The sequence below is a fragment of the Mytilus californianus genome, unplaced genomic scaffold (genome assembly GCF_021869535.1).
Source record: "Mytilus californianus isolate M0D057914Y unplaced genomic scaffold, xbMytCali1.0.p SCAF_2, whole genome shotgun sequence".
NCBI classification, from domain to species: Eukaryota; Metazoa; Mollusca; class Bivalvia; order Mytilida; family Mytilidae; genus Mytilus; species Mytilus californianus.
Window position 1 is genome coordinate 133,706,129 of NW_026262668.1, and position 22,183 is coordinate 133,728,311.

The window sequence follows — 22,183 nt, forward strand, 5'->3', positions numbered from 1 at the left end:
AGAAAATTCCATACCATACAGTGAGCTATAAAAGGCAGCAATATGATTATGGTAGTGGTGTAACAACACGTCATAAGAACATATTGTAAAATTCAGTTGCAAAGGTTTTACTCATCTGATCGGTAATAAACAAAGGTTACTGTTGTATTGTATAGACATAAATGAAGCAGAAAATAAGGTAACAGATTAAAAGTCACTTGTTTATTACAGATATCGATGAAAGCTGCTGACGGGGAAGGTATTGCTGTAACGGGTATAATGTTATGGGATGGTCCAGAGGAAGAAATAGCTACATATGACTTCCTGGATGAGGAGGACTGGACACAGAGTATATGTGACTGCTGTTTACAGAATCCTGTGCCTCAGGTTTCATTATTATTTAATAACTACTTCAAGTTTATGGAAATCAAAATGTTTTTACAAGATTTTGGACTAAAATAATATGGGTAATCTTTGGAAGAATAATTATATGTTTTTATTCTGTTACCATCTTGTATGACAGGTTTATATTTCTATACAATTAAAACGGTAGTAATATCCTAGCAAATTAGGTCCTTCAAAGATGATACTGTTTTTTATATTTATATTTAGAGTAAAATCTTATCAACTTATCATTTGTGTGTCAGATTTCTTTGTGTACATTTGCTCAAAAGGTAAATATGCATATTTTTGGTATGAGTGTTTTTCAGATTTTATGAAAGGAGCAAGTTCAGGAAGGGTCAATATGGGCCCTACATTGTGTTAAATTTAACCTCAGTAATAATAATGTACACAAAATGTGTAAAAATGTCTGACAAATACAAAATTAACAAGTTCTGATGTATTATAACATTTATGATGTCATTGTTGTGTACTCTTATGATGAAAATCATCATTTTGACTAACTTTAAGCTAAGTTTTTATATTTGTGTTTCAAACAATATTGGCCATGTGCAAAGACCAGACAGAAGATAGGTCTAGTTTATCTAAAGTTGCAAATATAGGTTTTTGCATATGCTTTTACAAAGATCAATTTTTAGGACCAAATTAAAGCCTTCATGGACCAACTCCTTTTGTGTCCATTTAGAACTATTTGAACTGCATTTTGAATATCTAAAAATGATATGTACACTGCCTCCATATTCCCAGAGATACAATCAATTAAAATTGAAATAAAGGTATAAATGTATAGAATACACATAAAAAGTGCCATAAAAAGGTTTTTAAAACTACATTTCCTGGAAATACTGACACTAATGGGATATAGTTTACACAATTTACTAAGGAGATAAACTATTGTACAGTTAAACCTGTCAACAAGACACCAACAGGATCAGAGAAAATTGGCCTGGTAAGTTGGGTGACTTTTGAATTGAGGTACAAAATACATAAATGTTATATCTACAAAGGGTCCAGGAGAGGATGGCCTGCGAGACAGGTTTTAGTCTGATATTGGGTACCTTTACAGCAGTTTTGACTGTATTATAATAATGAAACCATCCACTTTTCCATCACTTTGCATGTGAGGGTAGAGTTGAAATTTATCAATATGATTTTGTCATGCATATAGAAGAATTAATCGATCTCAAGATTTGTAAGAATTTGTTGCAATGGTCATATAGCACATTTGAACTAATTACAGGGATGTTCATTGTGTAACTGTTCCGACTACAACAATACAGAAACAACAACAGTAACCTCCCTTGTAACACAACCACCATATGACATTGTTAACAATGCTGATGGGTCTGATGTCACCATTCCTATAGACACCACACAACCTACAGCACAGACATCCTGTGGAATACAGATCTATTCTGGTAATGTCAATAAATCTGTCATGTGTTAGTAGGTCATATCATACAGGTTTCTCTTATGTTCCTAATGGTTATATTTTAAGCTTATTTCTCAGAACCTAATAAAGATTAACCAGCAAAGTAATACAGCATAAAACAACATTTGAGATCACGTTTTCTTTCTTTTCTATGCAAAGGCATATATTTTTTACAGGCCTGTTTTTCTAGTTTTCAACAGAACAGAATATTTTTCATTTACTGATATCAAGATTCTTCCCTGTATTTAAATCTTATTTTTGCTTTGGAGTAATTAGAACATAAAATTAGAGGGGAACCACCCTGTATTTTGATATGATGCTCTAGTTTTGCTTTGTAAACAGAGTAATGTTTTAATTTTAATATTATTGCAAAGCTTTATCATTTTCATTGGAACATCACTAAGTATAAAAATGGTATGATTGCCAATGAGACAACTCTCCACAAGAGACCAAAAGACACAGAAATTAACAACTATAGGTCGATCGATCACCGTACGGCCTTCAACATATGTAAATCTCTATGGTTATAAAGTCTAGATTCATAACAACAAAGGCTTTCACTTGATGTTACAGTTGAATTCGCAATTAAAAAGTAAGTCTATGTGTTAGAAAATTTTGAATTGTAAGCAGGTTGTTTTTCCAGAACCTTTTTTTCAAATAGATGTGGTATGATTGACAATGAGATAACTATCCACCAAAGAGCAAAGAATGTATATGTAAGAAATTACAGGTCACCATACACCTTTCAGCAATGAACAAAACTTATATCCTTATAAATAGTAAGCTTAAGATGAAAAGATTTCAAATCAAATACGTACTAACAGTGTTTTAAATTGTGAGTAAATGAATTAATTGTGTTTATTGTTTTTAGGTTCAACCCCTCATGTTGTAACATGGTGCAGATCTTATAATGACACCCAAAGATTGATGAAAACAAAGATGGATTTGAACTTTGACCCTACTACAGAATATCACATCTACAAATTTATGGTTACTCCCAAGAAATATGATGAAATCAGTGTATGTTTTTATCATCATTTTATCAATATAAAAATACTCATATCCTGCCACCATAACTTAAAATTAAAATACTCATATCCTGCCACCATAACTTAAAATTGATGATAACTAGAGGTTTTTTTATATATGACATTCACTTCCATCCAAGATTGTTGCTTTTTAAAAATAGAAAAACTTGTAATCATAGCAAAAGACCTTTGTCAATTTTGTTTTTACAGTAAACAAATTTAATGACAAAGTCAAAATTTATAGAGTTTGAACAACACACATCTCATGTTTACATTCTTATGTGAATATGCAAAATTGTATAAATTGACAAAAAAAACAAATCAGTCAAAATTTCCATGTGCTAGCACTATATAATCAACTATAATTGTATTATATAATTATAGATTAACTGGTGTATAACCGTGTTTGTGGATGGTGGGGAATTAACAGAAATATGTGGTATTGAGCCACCAAGCATATCTACTAAACTTGTACTACACGTTTGGAATCGTAACAACTATGTTCCAGAAATTACAGACTTATTTAATGTGTTCTCTACTAAGGCATACTTTAAAAACTTGGTCATGCCTCCTAAGGTTGGATCATTATGTCGCTATGGAAACCCATTTAGAGGAGGAACAAACCCAGTTATAAAATATGAGGCTGCAATAGGAACTAACCAACTAACAACAGATATATCAGACTTCAGTGAGGTCTACAGACCTTGTATACCGTGTTATAATCAATGTTCTAGATATAACTGTCACTCTAATTGTGATCCTGAGGAGCATTTAAAAGTGACCTTTAGCTTGACTGACCTTAACCTACAACCTTATATAGTGGATCAAAATGATACTGGTCATGAGTATAACAAGACTGTAGCTTATTATCTAACAGGTAATTGTTACTATAAGACTAGTCATGAGTATAACAAGACTGTAGCTTATTATCTAACAGATAATTGTTACTATAAGACTGGTCAAGCTTATTATCTAACAGATAATTGTTACTATAAGACTGGTCATGAGTATAAGAAGACTGTAGATTATTATCTAACAGGTAATTGTTGCTTTAAGACTGGTCATGAGTATAACAAGACTGTAGCTTATTATCTAACAGGTAATTGTTACTATAAGACTGGTCATGAGTATAACAAGACTGTAGCTTATTATCTAACAGGTAATTGTAACTATAAGACTGGTCATGAGTATAACAAGACTGTAGCTTATTATCTAACAGGTAATTGTTGCTATAAGACTGGTCATGAGTATAACAAGACTGTAGCTTATTATCTAACAGGTAATTGTTGTTTTAAGACTGGTCATGAGTATAACAAGACTGTTGCTTATTATCTAACAGGTAATTGTTACTATAAGACTGGTCATGAGTATAACAAGACTGTAGCTTATTATCTAACAGGTAATTGTTGTTTTAAGACTGGTCATGAGTATAACAAGACTGTAGCTTATTATCTAACAGGTAATTGTTACTATAAGACTGGTCATGAGTATAACAAGACTGTAGCTTATTATCTAACAGGTAATTGTTGTTTTAAGACTGGTCATGAGTATAACAAGACTGTAGCTTATTATCTAACAGGTAATTGTTGCTATAAGACTGGTCATGAGTATAACAAGACTGTAGCTTATTATCTAACAGGTAATTGTTGTTTTAAGACTGGTCATGAGTATAACAAGACTGTAGCTTATTATCTAACAGGTAATTGTTGCTATAAGACTGGTCATGAGTATAACAAGACTGTAGCTTATTATCTAACAGGTAATTGTTACTATAAGACTGGTCATGAGTATAACAAGACTGTAGCTTATTATCTAACAGGTAATTGTTGTTTTAAGACTGGTCATGAGTATAACAAGACTGTTGCTTATTATCTAACAGGTAATTGTTACTATAAGACTGGTCATGAGTATAACAAGACTGTAGCTTATTATCTAACAGGTAATTGTTGTTTTAAGACTGGTCATGAGTATAACAAGACTGTAGCTTATTATCTAACAGGTAATTGTAACTATAAGACTGGTCATGAGTATAACAAGACTGTAGCTTATTATCTAACAGGTAATTGTTGTTTTAAGACTGGTCATGAGTATAACAAGACTGTAGCTTATTATCTAACAGGTAATTGTTGCTATAAGACTGGTCATGAGTATAACAAGACTGTAGCTTATTATCTAACAGGTAATTGTTGTTTTAAGACTGGTCATGAGTATAACAAGACTGTAGCTTATTATCTAACAGGTAATTGTTGCTATAAGACTGGTCATGAGTATAACAAGACTGTATTTTATTATCTAACAGGTAATTGTTACTATAAGACTGGTCATGAGTATAACAAGACTGTAGCTTATTATCTAACAGGTAATTGTTACTATAAGACTGGTCATGAGTATAACAAGACTGTAGCTTATTATCTAACAGGTAATTGTTGTTTTAAGACTGGTCATGAGTATAACAAGACTGTAGCTTATTATCTAACGGGTAATTGTTGCTTTAAGACTGGTCATGAGTATAACAAGACTGTAGCTTATTATCTAACAGGTAATTGTTGCTATAAGACTAGTCATGAGTATAACAAGACTGTAGCTTATTATCTAACAGGTAATTGTTACTATAAGTGCTTACAATCTTTTCCGAAGATACTGGTAATTGCTTTCACAATATAAGGATTGTACAGTGATTGTGTGTGTGTGAAACTTGTTTTTGATTTTCTTGTCTAATAATTCATACAAACATATCTATCTATATTATCAAAGGTAATGGTTAACATATTAACAAAATATATCAGTGATTAAAAAAAATTATGAGAGGTTTTATCAGAAATTAAATGCAGTTTATCTAGACAAGTTTCTTGTATTTTATATTGTACATATGGTTTTGGTTTGGAAATCATTTTAGTGATCTCTCATACCATTTTACAGTGAGAGCTGTACTTGGATCAGGACTAACAGCTGGAGCTTCATCTGATGGTTTCTATGTGGATCTAACTCCTCCACAGTTTGATTCAGATGTCATGAACCAGATCTACATTGATGTCACTCAAGGGGAGTTCACTCCGGTTAAATATCAGGCATCTAATGACACCATTAAAGCTTTTTGGTATTGTTATGATGAACAGAGTATGATAAAGGTACAGTAGTAAACTTCCAGAGAACAATATACTGATTGGAGACTATCCTGGCCTGTATGTAAAGACTTAAAAGAATTGGTGAACTAACTATGACAGACATTATCAAAAGGACATATGTTGTCTCATTGGCAATCATACCACATGTTCTTATTTTTATATATATGATAATAGCAATTGGTTGGCCCTTAAAGTCTCAAAATGATCAAATGCTTGAATATGGTTTAAATTATTTTGATTTTATTGATAAATGAATAGTAAGATATAATTAGTTCACTAGTCAAATTTGATACAAAAAGCAATAGATTGAACTTAATGATTGAAGAATCAGTAGGGAAAATTTGTGGTTATTTGAATAACCATATGATATTATTTGTAGGACAATTTGTGGGCTATAGGAACATCGGTTGGAGGTGAAGATATCCAGCCATATATATCTGTTGGTATTAAACAGTTAGGTATAAACAGTTCATTTGAAGGTGTTCTGAAGACTAACCATACATACTATGTATCCATCAGGTGTGTGAATGGTGGGGGACAAATGGCTGAATGGAATGATCATATAGGTAAGAATTCTGTGAAATACCAAACGAGGCAATCAATATATAAGATAAAGTCTTGTCACACGATAAGGAACTGGTTACATATTGTGAAGGGAAGTGTTAAGTCATTAAATGGAACTAATTTAATACATTTGGAATTTTGAGGTTGAGTCATTTTAAAAAAGAAAATATAATAGAGTTATGCAACTGCAGAATCCTTTCTTTAAGAAATCAAAATTGCATAGTTCTCAAAAAAAAGTACCCAATTTTAATGATTTTCTCATTTTTCATCTATTTTTACTCATTTTTGAGCTATTATCATGTAAAAAATTACAGCTTCACAATTAAACTTTCTTTCATGCTTTCACTAAAGATGAAGTGGACCAAACTGAATAAATTTAAACTAAAACAACTATAGGTTGGTGTTAATATTAAAAAGTTTTATAAAATTTTGTTGCTTTTTTGTGTCAATTTGACTATGCTGTCAATCTTGTAAATTTGGGATTTTTCTCTTTTTTTTTTTAGAACAAAAAGCATATTATTTCAACTTCATTGTTATAAATGATTGAAAAATATGTATCTAAGAATTTTGAAAAGAAAAAATTGATATGGGATGTACATATTTTTGGTAAAATCATTTCTTTGTACCCCTCACCTATTTTCTCAACAATTTGGCTAAAAAGACTGACCTGATTGGTTATAAAATTGAAGATTTTATTACTCAAAAAACACTTATTGTAAGTACACAATTTTTTCACAGAGTTTAGTTTGATTATGATATCTTTTGAATTCATTGATATTTTCTACTTGTATCTCATGTTTTGGAAATAATATCTGAACGAGATTTCAACGAGACTGAAACATCAGAAGATACACCCTTAAGGGAAACATGAAGAATTAATTTTCAGATCATCTTCTTATTCATATTTAGATATGAGAAACAGGGTTATTTGCCATTATGTGAGTTATATAAAGATATTGTAATTGCAAATATCTGTTGCTAATATGGAATTTTAAATTCAAACCCAATATTCTTTGTCAAATGACTATTTTTAATCAATTATGAAATGTTTGTTACAGCACAACCAATATTTCTGAACTAAAATGATTGGACTTAACAGTAATATTGTTTATCATCAAAATTAAGTAGTTTTGACGTTTTATTTGAACAAGAATAGTTTAATTTGAATATTTTGAAAGGAGGGGTTGGTTTGGTTTTTTTTTTTTTAGCTCATCGGACCTTCAAGAGAATTATTATCATCACTTGGCATCCGCCGTCCGTTAACTTTCACAAAAATCTTCTTCTCTAAAAGTACTTATCCAATTGAAACCAAACTTGGCCACAATCCTCATTATGATATTTTGTTTAAATTGTGATCCTGTCTGCCAACCAACAATTAAATGGCTACAAATAGAACATAGGGGTAAAATGCAAGTTTTCTCTGTTATCTTGAAAACTACTATAGATAGAGAAAATCAGACAGGGGCAGAAATGTTTAAAATGATGATATCTACCCATTATTTTGTACATTAAAGTTTTCAGTTGATTCCTTATAGGATTTATTGCCCTTTACTGACAATATTTTATTAAAAAAAAAGATTTGCATTATTTGCAATTATTTTGAAAACTATAATAGATAGAGAGAAACTTTGCGGGGCAAACATGATCTTAAAGACAAGATCTAAAAATAAGTCAATACTGCTGAAATCATTTTCATTTTTTTAATAGTATTGCCCTTAAATGGCAACTTTTGCCAATAGTTTGTGTTTTATCTTGAAATCTATAATACATAGATAGAAATTTAAACAGCAAAATTGATCAATAAGATAAGATCTACATATATGTCAAGTGGTCCAAATAGTCAGTCAACTCCTAATAGGAGTTATTGCCCTTACATGACATTATTTACAAATTGTTTACATTTTTGTTTATTTTCTTGAAAACTATGATAGATAGATAGAAACTTTGAATAGCTAAAATGATCAACAGGACAAGATCTACTATATTTTAAGGTTCCCAAAATTGTAAATCAACTCTTTATAGGTGTTATTGCCTTTTAATGAAGATTTTTACCTGGTTTTGCATTTTGGAGAAGTTTTTGGTGAATATAGAAAAATTGTAAACAACAAAAAAAATCAGTAAGACAAGATCTACAAAAAAAAATCCATTTAAGTCATGAATTGATCTTAGACTACAATGTTAGTGAGTGGCGTGTGTTGAAGGTGCATGTAAATTTGATTATTAAAAACCGGCATGGTTGCTAATTTGGTCCCTGTTAATGTAAACTTGATTATTAAACAGGTGTGGTTGCTTTGTTAGTACCTCCAAATGTTAATTTAATCAACACAACAGTTATTGGAGCAGAAGATTTTGACCATCCTGTTACACCAGCTGATGCAAAACGTGGCACTGATCCATCTAGTGTAGGGTTTACATTCACCCTGAGTGAAGACGAGTCTGTTACAAGATATGGTAGGTTTATATATAGAATCCAGTACAGAGTAAACCCCTTCAGTGAGTGAGGATTTTTTGTAATTGTTCTGAAGTTATATATTCAACAATTATATGTTAAAGATATATATGGTGTGATAAATATGTTAAAGATATATATGGTGTGATACAATATAATATGTGATACTTTTTACTTTTCTCTGCTAGAGATAGATAAACTTTGATTTTTAAAAAAATAAGGCATGCCAAGCTGTCCAAATACTTAAAATTTAATTGCAGACAGTTGAGAAATATTGTTTAGCATGAGATTTATGGGGAAATCTGTTTCTCTAATGATTTATAGATGATATCTTTTCGTTCTTTATATATGACTTTATCAGTCATGGTTACCTTTATCTGTGACTTCATCAGGCATGGTCACCTTTATCTATGATGTCACAATTGGAAATTTAGAGGAATTCAATAAAACTTGACTGATATCAAACCAACCACATGTGAATTATAAAATAAAATCTATTGGTTTGCAAAAGTATAAAACTGGTAAGAATTAGAGAAATGGTATTTGACCATACACCAGAAAATTTAATTACTTTTCACATATGTAACAGGTAAATGTTAGAGATATGGTACTTAAACCATACATTAGTATGTTATAGGTATGTGAATTTGGTGTTTGACCATACACCAGTATATATTGCTTTTATTATTATTTTTTCAACAGATTTACGTTTGTGATTTGTGATTTGACCATACACCAGTATATATTGCTTTTCTTATTTTTATTCAACAGATATATGTATAGGATCGTCACTGGACAATGATGACATATTCCCCTGCACCTGGGTTAGCATAAATATATCTGGTACAGTGGTCATTAAAAATGGTTCTTTGTATATGAACCAGTACAAACTATACAAGCTATCTGAATTGAGAAGGGACCAGGCTAACATTACTTCTAATGCTTTCCATATGGAACCAGGAAGGACATTGTTTGTTACACTACGTGCTTGTAATGATGCCTTCTTGTGTAACAATAAATCATTGGGATCACTAACAATGATGGATGATAAGGCAGTACTAAAGACCTCAGTTGGTGGTGAACCTATAGAGTTAGAGTATGATATCAAATCAAAGAGAAAGAAGAGAAATATTAATGTGGCAGACAGTTTAATCATCACATCACCTGATGGTAATATGCTTATTTATTTATTTATTTGAAAACATTTGAAAGAGAAGAAACTGTTATTAAATGTAGGTTTATAATGATACTTTCATATGTTAAAATATATGCCTTAAAATGTAGAATTAATTTCTACATGAAAAAAGATAAAATTTGGCAAGTCTCTCTTATATCCTCACCAAACAAAGTTTTCTGGAGATATAGGAATCACCCTGTCAGTATGTCTGGATATCTGGATTGCATAAAGGAATATAATCCTGGTCCAAAAAAACTCAATTTTAAAAACAAAATATCAGTAAAACATATAGTATTTGGATACAAAATATCAGATCAGGGATATTATGGTTTTAACAATTTTTTGACATTTTCAGATTTTTGCATTTACAAGTCATACTATGTTTCAGAGCAAAAACTGAAATTCTTAGATGTGTATGAATTGTTTATAAAGGAATTACAAAGGGTTATGAATGAAAGCAAAATGATCTCTCAAAATGTATTTTTCATAAATTTAAAGAAATTAATATAAAAGAATAATGAATATATATTGTCATAGTTTATGTAATGTTGTTTAATCATATTCTGAGTATGTTCCTGGCCACTCAGAAGTATGACACAGGAATACTACACTGGCGCTTGGAAAGTGAAGTATAATTGTAACAGGCAATCAAAAGAATAAAGAATATATTTTTGTTGTCAAAAAAAAAGAAATAATAAAAATAAAAGAAACACACAAAAAAGAACTTACTTCAATATACTAATAGTATTAGGTGAGGCGTATCTTTTTTTAAATCACCATTAATCCTATATTATTGTAAAAAATGATAAAAACACAAAGATTGACCAAGCCTAAAAATCTTGTAATTTTGATACAAGGTTTCTCTTCAAGTTTGAGAATTCTGCATAGAAGTGTTTGGTCCATTGGTATTTCTGAAAGAACAAGCCTTTTGCATAATATTTAAAAAAAATTAAAAACACAAAAATTTAACTTATTTGATTAAATTGTAACGATCAAGCCTTTTGCATAGGAAAATTTATATAGATTAATAAATTCTAAAAATTTAACTTATTTGGTTCAATTGAATTGATAAGAACCTTATTGCACTTTTGGATCTAATTTACAGAATAGCAACTCTCTATTTATGGTTATTGATCAGTTAAACGTTGAATTAAGCTAATGAAATAACTATTATTTACTAAAGGACTTGAAGCTGGACAGAGTATAATACTGGAACCTTTAGATGGCACAGATCTGAAAACTAGTTACGCCTCAGACTCGTCACCTCAGTTCCAATCCTACATAGTAAATCCTGATGATACTTCAGATATGGTAGATAGAATACTCTATAAAAGGTTGGTTTTATCTTTAATTATGTTTGACCAAATATTGTCATTCTGGATACACATTTTTTTTTAGTAATGAAATAAAAGCTTTAGCCTTACTCTTGATTCTCATCAGCAGGTAAATACATCTTGAAATAAAATAATCATGCTAGATAAGGTGGTTTCATGTATTATTAGAATGTAGGCATCCTTTATGCCCTACCACAAAAATGGAAGGGTAATACAATGTTACCCTGCTCTTCCATGTGTCTGATCATCTTTTAAAGTGAAGGTATGTATACAGGCATGCTATTTTGAGCATCAGCAACTTTGGCATCAACACTTGTTAAAGTTTGTGAATAGAACAGTTTAAAGAGGAACAGCCAATATAATAGGTCAATGATATTTGGTAGGCATTTGTATAAGAATTAGCACATAGCATTTCCTTGAAGGTTATTAGTCCCTCAGTCATAGCACATCAACTAACTAAAACTTTTCAATATACTGTATAGCGGGAAATTTTCACGGGGTGTTTATTTTCGCTTATTTTGGCGGATGAAGGAAAATAGCGAAAATAAATTCCGCAAAAATTTATGCATACATTCGGTACTTTCTCATAGCTAAGGCGTTTTGTAAACGATCTATGCGTTTCCGGTTGACGAGTCAATAACTGTTTATGATATTTTAAACAAAACAAATTCCAAAGGGCATTATTCACATATAATTTATGAAATTGCCGCATGTCAAGTGTTAATTAGTTAATTAGTGTCAAATAGTGTAGGGTACTCTGTCGGGTATTTACCCTTTTTAATTAGTGTCAAATTATGTGAGAGTTGCAAGTTTCTCGTAATAACTTTATAACCTAATTAGTACATCAAAGGTCAATTTCGTAACTAATCAACCGTAACATTTACAAGAAGTTTTTACACTTGTGACAAATACCTAAGTACCGGTATTCTATTGATTAACTGTATCAAAATAGAAAACAATAAATAAGATTTCAAGCAAGTAAAATAATCAGTTAACTATAACAATAGACAATTTTTACCAATTTTTAAATTTAACTATTTCAGATTCCACCAAAATATTTAATTGGGATTTCAGAATCCGCCAAAATAAAAACCGCAAAAATTTTTCGTATAGTTTGTTGACCCTTAATCGCGAAATTTTCACCCGCTTAAATAACCCGCTATACGGTATATACTCTGTTATAAGATAAATAGTCAGCAGGTAAACACAGAAGCTCATAAATGTATAAATGTTGTAGGTTACATGAAAGTCAGTTTTCCTTTGCTGTGATTCCTGTTGGACATCTGTCATTGCCTGGACCATTACAGATCACATACCAAGATACAGTTACTGATAGAGACAAAACTCTGGTGTTAACTCACTGGAATCCAGGTAAAGACCCAGTTATTTATAGAGACAAAACACTGGTGTTAACACACTGGAATCCAGGTAAAGATTCAGTTTACTGATAGAGACAAAACACTGGTGTTAACTCACTGAAATCCAAGTAAAGATACAGTTACTGATAGAGACAAAAGTCTGGTGTTAACTCACTGGCCACAGACCACAATTAAATTCTCTATTAGTTCTTTATAACGTTTTGTTTCATTAAAAAAATTGCACCGATTCTTTTTGTCAAATATTTTGTAAGTGTAAAGTACAGTACTAGTCCAAACATATATCAAACATTCAGAAATATCGCTTCCCAGCATCTTACAAATTTAGCCAATACACATCCATACCCCTATGGGCAAGTCAAGAGATGTTCCGAAAACTGTAAATATCACCTTTTTGCACCTGGCCTAATCACTCTTTCCATATCAAAATCAGTTAAAATACAACATCCAAAAGTTTATTTCACCTCTCTTCTTTCATTTCCATCCAAAAAAGTCTAAGAAATGAGTGAGGAAGGGAAAGAAAAAAAATTCAGAAAAAATACACTCTAATTAAAAGGAACTATATTCGTGGACAACGAAAAGCGGGATCATTAATTGTGGTCTTTGACCCACTGGAATCCAGGTAAAGATTCAGTTAGAGATTGAGAAAAAACAATGTGTTAACTCACTGGAATCCAGGTAAAGATTCAGTTCCAGATAGAGACAAAACACTGATGTTATCTCACAGGAAAACAGGTAAAGATTCTGTTACTTATAGAGACAAAACTTTGGTGTTAACACACTGAAATTCAGGTAAAGATTCAGTTACAGATACTGGTGTTAACTCACTGGAATCTAGGTAAAGATTCAGTTACAGATACTGGTGTTAACTCACTGGAATCCAGGTAAAGATTCAGTTACAGATACTGGTGTTAACTCACTGGAATCTAGGTAAAGATTCAGTTACAGATACTGGTGTTAACTCACTGGAATCCAGGTAAAGATTCAGTTACAGATACTGGTGTTAACTCACTGGAATCTAGGTAAAGATTAAATTTTTTGCATGTACTCCACAGTCCTCCAATATACCTTGTTGTGAGTCCATTGAAATGACTTTAGTTTTAAATAAAAACTGCTACCATAGGTTACTGCCTATGGAACATTGTTAACTGAACTATTTTTTTATCAAACTTGAATATTAACAAAGAACTTTTTTATCAGAGCTTTTTATAGTAGATAGGTCTTCACAGTTGTTGACCAGAGGATATCTTTTTTGTCAGATGTTGGAAAATACATTCTCTTCAGATTTATCATATTGACTTTCAATTTGTAAGCACCCACAACTCTGTTGCAGGGCTTATTGTATTATCCATGTCTGTCTGTTTGTCCTTCAATCATTCAGCCCTTCTGTCCTAATGGTAAAAGGAACCTTTAAAAAAGAAGAATTATTTGAAAGATTTAATTTTTGCCTAACATGTCACTACTGTAAACTAAGAAATTATTGCGTTCATTTATCATTGCGATTTTTGAAGAATGGACTAAAATGCAAGATTAATTATTGAAATTTCAGGAAAATTTGCATACAGATATATGTATTAGATATCAGAATGTGAGTTCTTATTATTGCGATACTCACTCAGTCGCATAATTTTCATTAATAAGAACCTCTGACTAATTTCTGACTTTCCAGTATTTGTCTTTGGTGACTACTTGTCTGACAACCAACATCATCTCTTTATTATTTTTAAATATTGAAAAGCAGCATAAGTTTTGTATAAATTATTATTATTAGACTTGCTCAAATTAATAACTTAACATATTAATTATACTTACTAAAAACCTAAATGGAAGTTTTTTTTTAAAATAAATTCAGAACTGCAGCAGTGGGCATTGTCAAGTAAAACCTGTGGTGACCGAGTTGGAACAGAAGTGACCAATACAAATGGAACAGTTACAGTTATGGTAAGTGTTACATAATTAAAAATTCAAATTGAACTGTTAACTTTTATGATAAGTGAAACAGTTACAATTATGGTCAGTGAAACAGGATTTACCAATAGGACATTTATAGTTATGGTTAGTAGAATAGAATATTACAGAGCAAATAGAAATGTAACAGTCATGGTAGGTAGAAAACAAAACAAAAAAGTTATTAGTCGAATAGGAAATTATCAATACATATGGACTGACTAACAGATATGGTAAATGGATTAGAATTTATCAATACAAATATTACCAGCTTTGTTAGGTTGTATTTTCTATCTTACAATTATGAATGTACAGTAAATGGAAATGTTAGATTTGTTCTTGAGATTATTTAAGTATGTACTGTAAGGTAACTGATTTATCACACTCTCTATCTAGGTTTGCAGTACTAGTAGTTCTAGTGGGAACCAAAATGATGATGGTCGGAGGAAGAGGTCTACAACAGATCCAAACTACTTGTCAGTGGAATCCCAGTTCTCACTGTCTGTTGTAACATCTTCAGTGTACAATACACCTCCTAGATTGGTCAGTCCTGATACTGTTACTATGGCGGAGGATGAAGGTAAATATCTAAATACTTTTAACTTGAAGGAATCTCAAAACTTAAATGATTTTTTGGTTGGTAGCTTGACTTTCTCCTGTTTGGTTGGAATGAAACTTGTACAGATGGAAGATACAGGAAACGAAGAAGCCTAATGATTTTAGGGTCAAAGGTCAAGGTCACTGTTACTAAAAATGGTTTCTGGTTTGTAGCTTTAGTTTCTGTGTTGAAGGCCTCGTTGAGACTTTGAGATGAAGAAAAGCAATAAAAGTGCTGTTCCTTTGCTTTTTGTGTTTTTTGCTGTGCATATATTAATTTTGTTTCATGGATGGATACCCATATCCTTTCTTTTCTATTAGTTTCCCTTGCTTGATTCATTGGAATGACACTTATACAGATTGAAGATATAGGGAAGGCCGGGAACTGGTCAAAGGTCAAGATGTTTTGAAATAAGATTTGGTAGAACATATTCATTGATTACATTTGGAAACGAATGAGACATTTCAGCACTAATACTACTCGATTCTTTTAATAAAAAATCAAACTGAACCCCTTCATTGGGCAACTTGAACCTTTTATAAAGAGACCTAATTTTTATTCATGTTCTATTTTACATCAAATATATCAGTCACTTATATATGCCATAATGGGAAGATTAGAAAACAGTCCTTTTATGAGTAAACATATGGCCTGTTCTGTAACACACTCTTAATGCAAGATTGTTATGCTTTTTCTGAAAATTTGTCACAAAATTTTATTCCAAAATGAGTTTTTATGTTGTAGGGACACTACAGTATTTATTAGAAGCTGTTGATGATGAAGGAGATCCCATTGTGTTTTACCTAGACAATACAACATATATAATGGGAGAACCAATACTCCATCCAAATGGACTGTAAGATATTCTATATATAACAAATATATATATAAACAAGTCTAAATTGAAAACAACATTCAAACCTATGATTGCATTGGATAAAAACCGCAATTTTTATACAGATATATATATATATACATAGAGGTGAAAGTATTGTCTACCTTGTAAAATTAACTTTAAACAGTGCAAAGTCATTGACCCCCTCTCCCTACTACAAATCTGGTCACAAAAGAGAAATAGTAACTACATGCAAAATCTTCTACTGAAATGATATCAATGATGAAATGAAAATTATCTACTCAGTTTATTATGTTTATATACAAGCTGGCAATGCAGCCTTGACTGAGCTGTTTTTTTCTTGATATAAGTAGTGGATTTTCTGGTACTTTTGCTTGATATAAGTAATGTACTTCTGGTGCTATACTGTGCTATATTTCAAATGTTCAAACTTATATATTGTGTTATTTATTAATATTTTATTTGTATCACTATCTCTCCCAACGGAGGCTAAATAAAGATATATATAAGTACTATGCAAAGGTAGTCAACCCTAGGATAACAAATAGTAAGTTCTTCTGACAAAAAAAAATTAAGATCAAAGTATTCAAGCAGTGAACAGAAAACCTTTTTTTATTTACATTATTATATGCACCATGTTTTGATTGTTTAGGAACAGAGAAAATATCTTCTTCTGTTTATTTTCAGATTATTATATACACCATGTGTTGATTGTTCAGGAACAGAGATGATTAGGATAATCTTATCAGAGAATCAAACAGACCCAAACATACCTGTGGCTAGTCTACCTGTAACACTGACTGTCACAATTACCAGTCAAAATGATCACCCAGAGATATTCATCACACAGTATGGACAATCAATGTTACACCAAGATCCCTCTGAACCTGTTATTGTAAGTATTATACCATATGGACAAAGGTTTATGCAATCAAAACCCTTGGCATGATAGTTATCAATTTTCCACAAGTTAACACGACTTTTGATATATACAAAATATAGTGCGTTGAGCAAAACATTCCATACATCCTACCTATGAGCACTTCAAGAAATTTATCAATTTTAAATATATACTCAGATATTCAAGTCAATGATATGTATGTGTTTAACCATAGTTGTGAAGAAAATTACATAAATTGTGCATGGTGCATGAATCTAGTATCTGTTCTAAAAATATCAATGGTGTCATCGTTTGAGTAATATTTAGAATTGGAGCATTCTTCCTTTATACGTAATTGTATATACAATTATATCTCCAATTCATAGTATTGCCTTCCAATGCCAAATGCCATGCAAGGTTTAAATTCTGTTTTCACTGCAAAATGCAAGCTTTATCCTTCAGTGCTCACAAGCACTTTGATTTTAAGTAATCCACCATATGAACAGTCAGATTTTCATCAAGATCTGTCTAAACCTGTGATTGTAAGTAAAGGAGTCCACTATTTGGACAGTCAGATTTTCATCAGGGTCTGTTTTAACCTGTGATTGTAAGTAAAGAAGTCCACTATTTCGACAGTCAGATTTTCATCAGGGTCTGTTTTAACCTGTGATTGTAAGTAAAGGAGTCCACTATTTTGACAGTCAGATTTTCATCAGGGTCTGTTTTAACCTGTGATTGTAAGTAAAGAAGTCCACTATTTGGACAACTATTTGGACAGTCAGATTTTCATCAGGGTCTGTTTTAACCTGTGATTGTAAGTAAAGAAGTCCACTATTTGGACAGTCAGATTTTCATCAGGGTCTTTTTTAACCTGTGATTGTAAGTAAAGGAGTCCACTATTTGGACAGTCAGATTTTCATCAGGGTCTGTTTTAACCTGTGATTAGAAGTAAAGAAGTCCACTATTTGGACAGTCTGATTTTCATCAGGGTCTGTTTTAACCTGTACTTGTCCAGTAAAGTATGTTATGGACGGGTCTGATTTTCATCCTCTTATTTTAAATATTACATCATTTGGACAGACTGCTCTAGAGAAGAACCAGTGCAATCTATATTGTGGTGCACTAAGAAGTTTTGATGGCACACAGTAACATTTCATATGAATTTATTCTTGCACGGCTGTTCATACATGTATTCCTCCATAAGTTCAGATGGTTTCAGTTCTGTTTTTAAGAACACTTTCAGAAACCCATTGTCATATCACAATGATTTCTGACAGTACAGCATATTTCTAGAACAAAAGATTCACCATGACCTTCATGTTACACATTGGTATCTCTAGATTGGTGTTGCATTTAGCTATATCTATTTTTTTAGATTCTGATTTTTTATAAACATATTTCATTAGAGTCATAATGATTAATGTTTAAAATATTTTATCTGTGACTATTTGATGTTTCTTATTTTTTAGCTAACTTGGGACAGTGTGATCTATTGCCATCACTTGGTGTCATTATATATTGTCATGCGTTAACTTTTTCAGCAATCTTCTCCATATAACACTACTTGGCCAATTGAAACCAAACTTGACCACAACCATCCTTGGGATTATCTAGTTTCCAAAAATGTGTCCAATGATTCTGTTTGCAAACAAACACGGTTGCCAGTGCAAAATATAGAACACAGGGGTTTAATACAGTAATTGCTAATATTTTCGAAAACCATAGCATAGCCAAAATGCTGTCCTGGAAAGTGATTATCAAGATAAGATTTAGTCTCACACAGTGTTCATTCAACACAAATATTCTTGTTACATTGTGTCAATTTTATGCAAAATGCTTAGTGATGGATACATGCTCCTTGCAATTGAGGCCCATATCTTTATACGACCGCAAAAAATTTGCATTCGTATAATGCTATCACGTCGTTGTCGTCCGAAAACATTTGGTTTCCGGATAATAACTTTAGTTTAAGTGTATGGATCTCTATGAAATTCAATCAAAAGCTTCAATACCACAAAAGGAAGGTTGGAATTGTTTTTGGGGGGTGATGGTCCAAACTGTTTAGGAATTAGATGCCAAAAAGGGCATTTTCTAGTTTTAGGACAATAACTTGTGTATAAGTATTTTGATTGCTCTGAAATTGTACCACAAGGTTCAATACCACAAGTAGAAGGTTGGGATTCATTTTGGGGGTAATTGCCCAAACCGTTCAGGAATTAGGGGCCAAAACAAGCAATTTGCTAGTTTTCATACTGTAACAATAACTTGTGTTTAAGTGTACGGATGTCTCTTAAATTGTACCACATTTTACAAAAAGAAAATTTCTTCAAATAATTTTTTTTTGGCGGGGGAATTTTTTTTCAAGAAATTATCAATTTTCCAAAAAAAAAAAAATTGAGGGTCACAATTTATTTTGCTAATTCTTTGTATATAGTCTGAAAACAAATTTACTAAGTATTGCACAACAGCTAGAAATCTTCAATTGAATATAAATTCAAATCATATAACCAATTTCAAGTTCTTTGACTACATTTATTGTTTCAGAAACCTATTATGTGTCAAATATTTAATTACAATCCAAATTCAGACCTGTATCAAGCTTGAATAATGTGTCCATTTTTGCCCCATCTGTTCAGGGTTGGACCTCTGCGGTTATATCCAGCTGCGCTCAGCGAAGCAGTATATTATCATTAAGTTAATATTTTGCTACTTAATACAATATTTACACAAAATATGTATCCAAGTAAGAATGCAAGTTCCTTTCTCAGACACTAAGTTGAAGTAAGCATTTATCTTCATACTGATGTGGTAGGTATATTTAAAATTTTATCTGTTTCAGAATCTCAGTTATCAGTTATTTTCAATTACTTGAATTTCACACACACTAAGTCAGTTTTCCAATGGATAATCAGAGTAAGTTTATTCCTTTGATAGCAAATGTTAGTGTTTTTACTGATTTTTAACTTTTGTGTTTTCAGCATGTTTGCTTTTCAGGGTTAAGTGTTATTAAGCTTTTATATTTATTCCCATACAATGTTTTACAGGTGTATTTAGAGCAAATGCAAGATTATAATGAGTACATCTGGTCAGAGCAGTTTACAGCTGTGATTGGAGGTTATGATGTTGAGAAAGAAGATGATCTGTCTATGTTTGTATCATATCCAAACCATGGAAACTTAACAGTATCTAGTGAAAACAAAATATTACTGAGGATAGATACATGCCAAGATCATTTGTTGGTAAGTAACCATGGAACTTAACAGTATCTAGTGAAAACAAAATATTACTGAGGATAGATACATGCCAAGATCAGTTGTTGGTAAGTAACCATGGAAACTTAACAATATCCAGTAAAAACAAAATATTACTAAGGATAGATACATGTCAAGATCAGTTGTTGGTAAGTAACCATGGAAATTTAACAGTATCCAGCAAACACAAAATATTACTGAGGATAGATACATGCCAAGAGCAGTTGTTGATAAGTAACCATGGAAACTTAACAGTATCCAGTGAACACAAAATAATACTGAGAATAGATACATGCAAAGAGCAGCTGTTGATAAGTAACCATGGAAACTTAACAGTATCCAGTGAACACAAAATATTACTGAGGATAGATACATGCCAAGAGCAGTTGATTGTAAGTAACCATGGAAACTTAACAGTATCCAATGAAAACAAAATATTACTGAGGATAGATACATGCCAAGAGCAGTTGTTGGCAAGTAACCATGGAAACTAACAGTATCCAATGAAAACAAAATATTACTGAGGACAGATATATGCCATAGCAGTTACTGGTAAGTAGCAATATGCAGGGAAAGTTAACTATTTCATTTATATATTGACATTAAAATATCACTGCTCTTTCTACAGCAACTGAATACATCTAGTTTATTTGCTGTAAGTTTGCTCAAATTAATTTTTTTGATTTTTGGTTCCCCTTTGTACTTTGAAATATAATTGGAATATTCAGTTTATTCTTTGATGACTCCTATATAAGACTTTGTTTGTCTCTAGATATCAGAGTTATTTTGTTTTATTGTGTTGTTGGGTTTCTGTTTCATTGACATATAACCCACATATTTTGTTAATCATACTAAATATTTATTTCATTGAAAATTATCATTGCTATATGTTCATTTGCCTAAATGCTTATGTCTTACCAGAGTTGTCTTAAGTGTCATTATAACCATTTGTAATTTGCTGTAAAGTTAAATTTAGTTGAAACATTATTTTCACAAAAGAAAATGGTAATAAAACAAAAAAATGAAACCAGAAGATTGAATAGCTATAACTTTCCTGTTCTTCATTTTAGATGGATACAATTCCATGTGGAAACTTCAGTCAGCTTTTACCATACAATGAAACAAAGATGTCTTGGATCTATGTCACTATGGCCTATATTCAACCTATTGGTTACTTTGGATATGATAGTGTGAAGATGTATGTTGTAGACAACAACAATTCCTCATCTGAAATTTTAACAGTAGAGTTTGCTATAATGGAGTCCCCTTGTCAGAACAATGGTCAATGCCAAGGTAAATTTAGCACAGTAATGTTAACATTTCATCCACAGAATAATGATCGTGGATTTAATATTTTATATATTATATAAGTTTATCAGATTGAAATATCTAGCATAAGTTCGATAACTATCAGTTTCTTTCAGTAACTGCAAACTTTTTTTAATATGGTATTATTTAGTATTCCAATATGACAACCTATATACTGTCAACCAGTATAATCACAGTATGTCTACCTTTAGCACAAACACATTAATACCCAAAACTGACTGTCCCGCGTTACACCGATCTTATTTATACGACCAGGTAAAAGCAATTTGCGACAGTAAATCCAAAGATTTACATAGACCAAGCTTCAAATACAATACATTTATCTCTATTCTAATGCAAAATAAACAAACCAGTCCACTTCAGTTATTATTTCGGTGTAAAATTTCATTAAACGAAAATTCCACGAAATGATGTTATTGTCTTTGGCAACCAAACAAGGTAATGTCACATGTCTGC

The 22,183-nt window shown here is 31.4% G+C and overlaps 1 protein-coding gene across 1 annotated transcript in view; it reads left to right on the forward strand.

Moving 5' to 3' along the window:
• The window catches only part of LOC127731090 (uncharacterized), a 117,839-nt gene that overhangs the window by 82,428 nt on the left and 13,228 nt on the right, over positions 1-22,183 (forward strand). Inside the window, exons 65-80 of the mRNA XM_052239950.1 lie at positions 211-366; positions 1,622-1,799; positions 2,685-2,833; positions 3,226-3,718; positions 5,761-5,969; positions 6,346-6,532; positions 8,811-8,981; positions 9,751-10,149; positions 11,340-11,490; positions 12,728-12,861; positions 14,719-14,807; positions 15,210-15,393; positions 16,156-16,267; positions 16,955-17,162; positions 20,192-20,386; positions 21,469-21,691. Coding sequence (XP_052095910.1) covers positions 211-366; positions 1,622-1,799; positions 2,685-2,833; positions 3,226-3,718; positions 5,761-5,969; positions 6,346-6,532; positions 8,811-8,981; positions 9,751-10,149; positions 11,340-11,490; positions 12,728-12,861; positions 14,719-14,807; positions 15,210-15,393; positions 16,156-16,267; positions 16,955-17,162; positions 20,192-20,386; positions 21,469-21,691 — 3,238 coding nt within the window. The remainder of the gene's footprint in view (positions 1-210; positions 367-1,621; positions 1,800-2,684; positions 2,834-3,225; positions 3,719-5,760; positions 5,970-6,345; positions 6,533-8,810; positions 8,982-9,750; positions 10,150-11,339; positions 11,491-12,727; positions 12,862-14,718; positions 14,808-15,209; positions 15,394-16,155; positions 16,268-16,954; positions 17,163-20,191; positions 20,387-21,468; positions 21,692-22,183) is intronic.